We start from the raw sequence: 10906 nt of genomic DNA on the forward strand, positions 1-10906 counted from the left end.
TCCCCCCGACCCTCTCCACTCCCTCCACCCTCCTTTGCTTTGGTAGTCAGCTCATTCCTAAGAGGGGTGGGGGGTTTCGATGCATATAAACAGATTCTGAGGGTGTTGAAAGAAACGGGGAAGCCGAGAAAGAGTGAGTCGCGAGAGAGCGAGAGGTGAAGGGTCAGGCAGGAGGTGGTCTCTCTTACACTCTTTAATATTTTGCGGACGGCAGGGGAGTCTGGGGTGTACAGGATTTTTCCCATCAGCAGGGGCTTGACTGAATTCCACACAATTTTTGTGACAGGGTTAGACTCCAGGGTCTGCATGAGGGCGTTGCAGAAAGGAGCTGTGGAGAGAAAAATTGCAAATATGGTCCATAACAGAGAACAAAGAGATAAAAAGAAAGACAAATAAAGGGCCATCACATAGACTGAGTCAGAGGCACTTTCTCAGAGACTCATCCATGTAATTTACATTCAGATGATCCAAACGGATTCCTCAGTGATTAAGACAGTGAAGCATCCTACAACAGTAAACAATTATATTTATACAAGATATTTGTGACACCACAGCTGTTCTTCTACTACAAACTTATTCCAACTAGGTTTTGAATATGCGGTAATAGAAAGGTCAGACAGCATATAAACTGTGTAATAATATGAATATTAAATAAAAATAAAAAATATATAACTAAGGAATTCCATGAATTATTGAATCTTTGAGTCTTCAATTAGTTTAAATGACACAAGTCTTAAAAAAAAAAAAAGTTCTGAGTAATTAACTTTCCCGCTTGTCATCATTTTTCATCCGTGACAACTGGGCCCCATCTGCTAATGAAGCTCCACAAGCAGCCACTAAACGGGCCATTATTGTTTTCTCAATGGCTGTTGACGAGGCCAAGAGTGAACTTTGAACCTCAGACTTTTAGCAAAGACGGATTAGAAGTCCTTAAAGTGCTCCGAAGGAGCTGGTAAATCAATCTTCCTGTCAGAGCGACTCAGATCTCAGATTCTGTCTTAGATAATATTTTGTTACTGCACAGTTTATTAAATGCTTTGATATCTGGTGTATAAGCAGCAAAAAGTAACCTTTTTTTGAATCACAGATAGTATCTACTCCATTTCACACAGAACATTTAAAGCTCTTCACATACTGGCTTTGTCATCGTAGACGTAGTTGTGGTTCTTGGTGCCGTTGACCCCCAGAAACACCTTGTAGTTGTTGTCCTCGTACCAGTTGAAGGACAGAACCCTGGAACCGCCTCCCTCCGGGTATCCGCAGAAGAGACTGGACACACTGGACATAAGCTTGGTGAAGGAGGGGGGACCCCCGGCCTGGAACAGGGAGGAAACTGCCTTCAGGAGCTCCCGGGAGCTGTCCCGCTCCATCAGCTGCAAAGGAGAAAGAGTCTCCTGAGTTTCGTCTTCAGGCACGTTTTTAAAATGTGTATAAGAGTTTTTACTCAATAAATCAAACAACAACTGTTCCTGCACTTTAAAACAGCCTTATACGTCACACAGTCAGAGATGTCCAGCCCAGCTGAGACATCAAGTTTTATATTTTTTGACCCAAATCGGGTCTTCAGTGGCCAAGACAGAGCCAGATTTGCTGCCTCCAACAGGAAGAGTGACTGTTGAGTATTGATGGGATATGAAAATCATTAGCTTTGAGCAAGGTGACCTTTTTTTCAGATAATTATACACGAAGCAGGGATATTTGTGTTTAATTCGTACCGAGCAACTTTCAGAATATAAACCATGACTAGAAAAACAACAGATTGAAAGATAAGAAAAAAAGTTGGACGGATGCCTCTCACCTCCAAAGACCTGGATAGTTAAAGGGCAGACTAAATATCCTCCAATTGATGGAACTATAATAGCAGCATCCAAGTGCATTTCTCAGCAGGGGATGTCACTTCCTGTCTGAAGAAATGGGGAGGTGTTTGCCAACAAATAAAGTTTTATGTTTAGGATGGATCTTCTTAGTCATATTCCTTCAAATATGTAATCTAGTAAGAGTGAAATAAAGTTGGAATAGAGTGAAACCAGAGAAATTTATGTTTCAGTGATATCACAGGGGGCAGATTTTGGTTGGTGTTCATTCCTTTTAGGGATATTTAATCATAATCAGCTGGCCATCTCAGTTTCAAATGTCGGCTGCATCACATCAGTGTGGGTCAGAGGTCGGTGATGAAAATGACTCATAGCTTCTCTATGTGCCCCACTCAGAGCTTAATACTACGTGTGAACACACACACACACCGACATACACATGTTAAAGCACACCCCTGGATTAATTTTGCTTTCACTCCCTTTTCCTCCCTTTTCATTTATCATTTCACATGAACTCACCGCCTAACTAAAAGGAAGGAGAGGTGGGCAATGAGAATGCGTTTGGCTCGCCTCTCTGTCACCGCTGCGATACAACAGTCCCACCTACAGGATGTGTCACCTCGCAGGAATGTCTCTATGTCTCTGTCTCTCTCTACACTAGGCCCCTCAATCTCTCACCCACGATGAAGGTGACGATAGGATACATTCCCCCCCAGGACGCAGAGTGAACGTGCTGAAACCCTCATTCAGCCTGCTTTTGTCTGTTGTTGTTGTTGGTGTGTGTGTGTGTGTGTGTGTGTGTGACTAAGTATAGAACTACATTTACTATATTATACTCAACAGCTGATTTTTAGCAATATGTGTGTATTGATTTATGTTCTGATATTATAGTTCTCTTGTCCTTGAAACCTATTTTCTTTCTTCTGTAAAAAAATCTCTGTTGTCCTCTGGCATGTTATTTTTCTCTTTAACTTTGCTTCAGTTTCTATTTTTTAAAAATCTTTTTTAATGAGAACAAATCTGTTTTTTTGTGTTTCCTTTTCTATTCTGATGACTTTGACTTCAAACACTTCCTGTTCTGTGCTACATTCATCCAACATGAAAACGGAAGCCATTACAGGCAATATATATATCATTTTTATTTTTTCCCCCAGTCAAATTTTTCTGAGCTTTTATTGTGTGGTTTTGTCTTTTTGCTATAAAACTTAACTCCAAGGTGATTTTTAATATCTTCATGGTCTCCAAACTTTTCTCAGACCTTATAATGATGCTGGCAAAAGCTTCCAGAATAGTGACTGATCATGAGGTGAGATTGTTCCTGTTATGCTCTGCTCCGTTATTCTATTCTATTCCTCTGCAATATTTAGTTGTTCCTATAATATGACGTATGTTCTGTCCTGTTAATTTCCTTTTCTGTTTGTATTTGCTTTCATAAATACACAATAAAAGCCAATTATTACTTGCATTAGCCAATGGAGACAAAAGCTGTTTGCAACTAAGCAGAGACAGAAACCAACATGCACATACTCATACGTATAACGTGAGCTTACAGAAACATTATGCAAATACATATGTTGGCTGTTCTCGCGTGCGCACCCCACACACACTCCACATTGTTGAGCCCATCTGTCAGCCTCCTCGCCGAGCAAAGGAGCAGCGGAAGAGGTGAGTTTCCTGCAGAGCTAAAAATACCAGGACTTCTGATCCTGCAAGACTGAGGACAGGAGGAGAGGAGCAGGAGCAGAAGTCGAGGGAATTGATGGACGTCAGAGCACTTACAACTTGTATCTTCTCCGACACCGCCTCGAGCACCTGACCCCAGAAGTGAAGGTCAATCCCCTGGGAGCTGCTGTCCATAACCTGAGGCATCTGGGGAAGCAGAGTCAAGTGTTTGATATTTGCTCAGTGGTTTAAAAATGAAGATGAATACTGATAACGAGACATGGAAAACGATGTTTTGTATTAAATCTGTGGCTGTTTTTTCAAGCCCATGTCCTGTTCTGACCTTGGACATACAAACACATTCATTTCTGACAAGGAACAGGACTGGACAGGAAAATTCCCCAAAATGTTTGTGATTAAGAAGCGGAAACAATTTTTTTAATCACATCTTCTCTACACAGAGTTTAAGGTATTTTAAACCAGCAACCTACTTGGAACAAACTCTCTGTCAAACATATTGCATCTTATTGGATCCTAGCTGCATTAGTGAACCTGTATCAGGTTAAAAATGCAGCTACTTCTTACATTGGAAATACACAAACATCATTCCTGTAAACCTTTGTACAAACAACTTTATCTTCTTGAGAAACCATTAGCAGTAGGTGTTAGAAAACGACCGTTCAGAGTGCTGAGCGCTACGGAAACCCTGAATGCCAAGAAAAACACGTGAGATATCCTTCCTCTCACATTCCTCCTGCCTGTATTTCAATGAACGAAGGAAGGAGGGAGGCGGCGCAGTGTTGGGGGGAAGAGAGAAAGCTCGAAGAGGAAGGGAGGGTGTGGAGAGGTTGATGGTGGAGAAGGGAGAAGAAAGCAGGGAGAATAATAAGGAGAGGAAAGTTGTTGCAAGGCAAAGGTCACTGTGGTAATGGGCTTTACACTTAGAAGAGCTAACGGGTTAAAAGCACTAAGATGCTCCTGCACTACTAAGATTATGTTAGGAATACATGTGCTTGATATGAGACGTGATTGCTTGTCCAAAATTCATTGAAGAGGCTACGAGCGTGGACACTTACTGGACTATTAATACTGTATTACTATTCTAATGCTGTGTTGGACTGTAATTGTATTGTCGCTTTGTCTTTTGCTTTTAAATATATTAAATTTTAATTTAGTTTAAGTATCATAATATAAAAAAATATTAAGTGATAGCTGATATTTTATATGTTTCAGTCTCCGGCAGCAGACAGCTAAGGTTAAGCATATAGAAGTGAGATGGATGGATGGATGGGTACATATTTATATAAATTATGGAAAACATGAAGATTTATTTTTTTAAAGATGATGTAAAAGAAGAAAAATAGCAAGTATTATTACTTAGTTTGTCAGTTGATTCATTATCCATCACATTTACCAAGCCTGTGCCTCTTAAATAGAGCTGTTTAAGTCCATTTACATCTACAGTGCTATCTAATTATGGCTGTCATGTTCACACGTCTTCTCCGACTTTTCAAATATTCACAAGCCAAATCTTTATATCTTCAGGGAAGAGGAATTTGGAGCCAGACTAACTCGCCATGCTCTCCCTGTTTTGGCTCTACAGGCAGGTTCTCCAGCAACCAGATAACCAGCCAGGCAGCAACGCCCGCCACATGGCACATGTTTGCGGAGTACTTATGCAAGACGCAGCATCATGTCTTAGAGAATACCTTGCAGGCCGAGGAGGCGGGGTGGTGGGGTCTGCGCTAAGCCCATTAGAAAAACAGGCCAAGAGGGTTAATGCCATGGCTGCTGCCTGAGCCCATCACCTGACTCACTCAGGTTCAATCTGAATACCAACATGTTGCAAAAAAAAAATGAAGGTGTTGGAAGTAAAAATGAATAACAAAGAAAAGGTTTTCTTTCATTTAAAGTTGCGGTATGGTGCCAAAAAGCTCCCTGCTCCACCTGTATTCATATTTCTTGCCATCTGTCAACACTTCCAAGCAGAGCCACTGGTTTATTTTTAAACCCCAAATATCGTCACTGACTGAACGAACGGGGTTACCTGAAAAGTGCAATCAGGGACTTGGCCTCACATGCAGCACTGGAATAACTAACAACTCCACGTCAAACCAACCACCTTGTCGCAATTCTCATAAAACGTGTCCTCCACTGAACACAAACAGCACTATAAAACCAATATAAATCCGGCTGAACCCCTGCTGATCCGTGTGCAGTTCAGTTCAGGTGTATTGGGTTTGTCCATCAGCTACCTCTAAACTGTTCTTCTAAATGTGCTACTGTTCAGGTACCGGTGCCAACTGTATCATCAGCACAGCTGCACTCGGCCAAAGAAAAGGTTTCAGTAAATGGATTCAGACACCAAGCGTCTGTTCACCTGCGTTCCCTCAGCAGAAGAGGCATCTATTAATATCTTCCTATTTTACATTTTACAGACTCAATATTAGTTATTGTCTGACATTGATTTAGTTTTTTGTCTTTGTTTCTAAATTACTTCTTTTATGTAATTTATTTAGCAAAAAATTAGCAGATTAAAATATCTTCTAAAATGTAACTATATAGTTGTGAGGCCATTTCTTCTGAGATTCTTGTTCATTCAAATAATCCTTGTCTTTTGAGATGGCAAAAAATTATGTCACACATAAGGCAGACAGCATTTTTCCATTTTTCCTGCCATGTCTGCCAGAAAACATCCTTTACCATCACAGGAAGATGTTAGGAACAACAAGAAGTGATGAGGTGACTGGATACGACATGCCACTGTCTCATTTTCGAATATATGCTAGATGTACTTTCACTCAAGCCACTGACCAGTTTGAAGATCTTGAAGAAGTCTAAATTAGCGTAGAGCACGTCCTCTATCTTCTGCAGCCTTTGCTGGCTGAGAGCACACATGGCGTTGCGGACCCCGTGGAGCCCCATTCGACTGGGAAAGATGATGAAGCGCTCCAGCAAGGCCTGACTGCAGGCGATGTCTTTCAGCTGCAGGTCTGGGATACCAAAGGCAAACTGGAGGCAGTGACAGAGAGAGGAGGAGGTGCAGATGTAGATGATGCGCATGTCTGGACTCGACCTAACATTAGTTTAGACAGCAACGCACCTGTTCTAGCCTTATTTCTGCATTGACAAGCTGGTAGACTATCGAGTCCGAGAGACCTGCATCACGCAACAGGAAGGCTGTGAGAACTTCATCGTCCTTCAGAATGTCGTTTATCTTGAGCCCGCGGCCTAGACGGAAAATCAGAAGCAGGAAGACGGTGATCGGTCAGAGACACTAAAAGCAATACTGACCCGGCCAGCACTGGACTGCTCAGAGGAAATGATTCACAGTGGCACATAAATGTTGAAGATGATCTCAACTGAAACACCAGCCATAAAAAAACACCAAGTGAATACTTCAGAGATGAATCAAAATAACAGTAAATTAAACAGAGCACCTTTATTCTGGATAATCTCAGTGCAACTGTCAGTAAAGCCAGTGAACCTGCTGTATATATCTTATATAGTTTAGATCCAACAGTGAAAATGTAACATCCAATGAATGTGAATCATCGACTGTGAAAAGATTCATTTACAGAGATCATACTGAAGAAGAGACAAGAAACTATAGAGGAGATGTTTGACAGGAAAAAGACAGAGGCGACAAAGCAGCAATATTAAGCTTATTTAGTCAAAACAATTTTCAGAATTATCTATTTGTTGCACCTTATACATGATTTAGTGTTTTATGTTGTTGCCTCTTGGTGACTCCTGTTTCACTCTGAAGGGACGTACCACAGTATGAAGAATGTGTCACATTTTCCCTTTACCTGACACCATAGAAGGGTTGTTGCGTAACGTCTCCATGAAGTTTGAGAAGGATGATACATCGTGCCAAAGCCGGCCGAGCCTTTGGACCTCCGTTTCATTGAGCAGAAGCTCCTGTACGTCAACATAAAACCGTGCCAATCTGGAAAAAGCCAAAAGAGGAAAAAAAAAAAAACAAAAAAACAACAACAACTCATAAATGTTTGTGTTAATAAGAAAATATTTAATATTTTCACAACTTACTGATTTCTTTTCATACTTTACAGTTTTCCTGCATTTTATTTGGAGTTCTGATATCCATGTGAAGCCATATTTGCAGCTTTGAGCACCAGTGAAGTTTGTGCTCAGATGAGGGGACCTGAGGCGTCTTTCTGATTGGCTGGCTGATTTCAGAACGATCGAATATTAACAGAGCAGATTTCTGGTAAACACTCAGAGAAACCGTATCCTGCCAGGTTGGTTGGCGGCTCCAAGTGAGCTGGGCTTGAGCTGAAAGCAGCGGCTGCTTTCTTGTGACATTACAAAGTCAAAGAAGTCCTGCTGGCTCGTATTGAGTTTTATGTGTATATTTCAGTTTGGACTGAGCAATTTGATACTTTCACAGTATCACTAAAGTACCTCGACCTCCTTCATAACTATAAAAGACAAGAGTAGCTCCCTTCATACAATATGAGACTTTTACATGTCTAACTGTTAATAACTGGAAGCAAATGCCAATGGAAATGTCAAATAGCTAGTTTTATGAAGTCTCTGCTACAGTGGGAGTTTATAAGGTACAAGAAGCTTACAATGAGTTGTTATAGTTAGAGACCACTCCTGGAGACTCTCCTCTGGTTTGATATTTGAAGCAGGGGTTGTTGGCGTTGCAGAAAATGCCTTGTATCCAGGGCAAAATCCCTGCTGAGGGCATTGCCTTGTTGGGGAAATGGCCTGAGGGAGCAGACAACACATTGAAGACTTGTGATTCAAAAGAGTTGCCAAAGGGTTACCTATTGTCTCTATGAGAAGAAGAAGTGTTTGCGTGCCATTTTTTAAAAATAGATTACTGAGGCGGCCTGTTAGTCGGGAATGAATTCTTACATTCATGCTGCTGGTAGAGTGGGTTGGCCTTCCTCAGCCACACCAGGCCAATGAATAACAACACAGGCCAGAATATCTCCACCAGGAAGCGGATCTGGACAGAAACAGGCAACAGAGTCCGTGAAATGCCAGAGAAATTTGAACACCTGCACAGTGCAGAACAATCCCTCAACTTTAAGGTCACTACAGAGTTCATCAGAGAGCTGCTGCCAGCTTTAGTTTGTGTTGATTTTGTTTGCTCCAAAGTTGTTTCTAAGGCGTAATCCAACCTCATTCACAGCAAACGATCGTACCTTCTGTCTCTTGCGGAGGGTCCAGTTTTTCCACAGTAACAGGCCGATTTGGGAGCCTGTCTTCATTGCTCCGCAGCTTAACCCCTGGAGGGGGGGTCATCAGACTGTGACACACACACACACAGTGATGACGTGAAGTTATATTGACGTCAGGCAAAATATTTACCATTATTCATCTATGTGAAACGTGTCATGGTACTGAAACATCTACATCCTTCACAAAATCCTTTATAGAAGGATGTGAAGAAGTCAGGTAGTAGAGAGAATTCACTCATTACTCAGCTGAAAACATTATTTTGACAGCAGGAAACACACACGTCATAGACTGAATGTGCCCTGGTTTTGGTTTTGACTTCCCCTTTACTCAAACTGTATCGCTTTAGACTTTTTGGAAAAACTGCGCCTTTGCTTGTTCCACAGCAAAACAATATCAGCTATCAGCTATCATGTTAGCAAAAGGTGGCGGCTTCTTTGCAGGAAACTACATTTTTGGAATAACATCTTTAAAACTATTAACTATGCACGACGCTTTACTGCGTACACCCAATGCGCTATGATATCTACATTATCATGCACTTATTTTGAAAGGAAAAATTAATTTTACAGATGCAAAAAAACAACAACAACAACAACAAAACCCAATTTAAATGCCAATCACATCTGCAGGTTATGTGCAGATGGCCTTAGAAAATGTCAGACATGGGGAGTAATTTGTTCAGTGACATGTCCAATAGATTACTGCAGTCTGCCAGACTGAGGATGCAGGGACATAAACTAGAAAAACAGCGGAACACTAGGAGAATAAAGGCTATCACTGAGAGTCTGGCTTATAAATCACCTTATAACCCAAACAGTAAGAAGACGACTATACATGACGAGATGTCTTTGAGCAAGATTGACAGAAATAGAAATTACGTGGCAGACAGGTCTCATTATTAAAAAAAGAAAGAAAAAGAAAAAGCATAACTAGAAGCTATATAAAAAAAAAAAACAAAACAAAAAAACAACTCACCAGGATGTCACAACATTATATCTATAATCTACTGAAAGACTAATTAGCAACCACACACCTGTCAGCTCTTCCTGCTCATCTAATTTTGTCAGCGACAAGAATAAAACAGTAAATTCTGATCCTTACCTCTTAGGGATTAATATAGAAGTTGTGCGACATCTAGAAAGATTCACAAAGAAGCTGAGGTAACAGAAAAAAACATTAAGCCAGGTAGAAAAGAGGAGCTCCGTATGACTTGCTGTTGTCCACTCTCTCTCCCTCCAGCTCTCTCTCTCTCTCTCTCTCTCTCTCTCCCTCTCCCTCTCTCTGCCTGCAGGTCAGCAGTACTCCTAATCTGATTGCTCTAATCTCCCAGCTCAACATGGGCAGGCAGAAAAAGACAAGTCATCCATTTTGAGGCAGAATTAGGGGGATATTTGCCTGAGAGGGTGAGCGAACTTCTAGGTGCAGAGAGGGACAGTTGGGTGGAGGTTTGGGATTTGGCGGGGTTGGGAGGGGGTACAGGTTTTCGGGACACATAGGTCACAGTGTCCAAGTGTGAGATCCACTGTAATAGTTGTGAGTCACTCTGCCGGTCCGAACACCCAACAAGATAAAGCACTTTTGACTTTGCAACAGCAGCAGATGACCCCGGCCCTGAGACGATGGGGTGTCTCACACCTCTGAGGTGAGTCACGGCGCTGAGCTGCTCGACGAGGTGGACGAGGGTCGGGGGAATGTGAGGCTTTGACAGAAGGACTGTACAACCACCTGCTTGAAGCTGCTGCACACTGTAAAAAACAACAGACACAGCTTACTCTGAAACAGAACTCTACTCCTGGTGCCTCACTCTGCAAAACACAAGTATAAATCTAGTTGGTTACATGGTAGAAATACACTACAGGCTGAAATGTAACACACACACACACGAACACACACACACACACACACACACAACACAACACAACACAACAGAAGGATCTGTCACAAAAGTTAGATATAACTTTAGTTCCCTGAACAAAAACTGGAATAGAGCTGAACTGATTAATCAATCAGTTAATAATTGGATAATTGATTGAACTTTTGATTAATTTTTCAAGCAAAAACTCATCATTCCCCATTTTCTGATTGTCACTTGTGAGCTTTTGTTTTCTTTGTTTTTAGCTTTGACTCAATTTCTTGAGTTCGGCCTATAATTTATGGTTTACTTGCTAATAATTTCCAAGAGGTCTAGATGAAGAAATGTGAAAATTTCT

General features: G+C 41.4%; 1 protein-coding gene across 1 annotated transcript in view; it reads right to left on the reverse strand.

The window, feature by feature from the left end:
* The window catches only part of abca4b (ATP-binding cassette, sub-family A (ABC1), member 4b), a 31360-nt gene extending 21440 nt beyond the window's left edge, over positions 1 to 9920 (reverse strand). Inside the window, exons 1-10 of the mRNA XM_029525737.1 lie at positions 9798 to 9920; positions 8660 to 8763; positions 8367 to 8460; positions 8075 to 8216; positions 7289 to 7428; positions 6580 to 6707; positions 6291 to 6488; positions 3594 to 3683; positions 1136 to 1373; positions 189 to 328 (exon numbers count right to left, since the gene is read on the reverse strand). Of these exons, the coding sequence (XP_029381597.1) occupies positions 189 to 328; positions 1136 to 1373; positions 3594 to 3683; positions 6291 to 6488; positions 6580 to 6707; positions 7289 to 7428; positions 8075 to 8216; positions 8367 to 8460; positions 8660 to 8725 (1236 nt within the window). The 5' untranslated portion in view covers positions 8726 to 8763; positions 9798 to 9920. The remainder of the gene's footprint in view (positions 1 to 188; positions 329 to 1135; positions 1374 to 3593; positions 3684 to 6290; positions 6489 to 6579; positions 6708 to 7288; positions 7429 to 8074; positions 8217 to 8366; positions 8461 to 8659; positions 8764 to 9797) is intronic.
* Between the last annotated feature and the right edge of the window lie 986 nt (positions 9921 to 10906).

Source organism: Echeneis naucrates, chromosome 17 (assembly GCF_900963305.1).
Source record: "Echeneis naucrates chromosome 17, fEcheNa1.1, whole genome shotgun sequence".
Taxonomy (NCBI): domain Eukaryota; kingdom Metazoa; phylum Chordata; class Actinopteri; order Carangiformes; family Echeneidae; genus Echeneis; species Echeneis naucrates.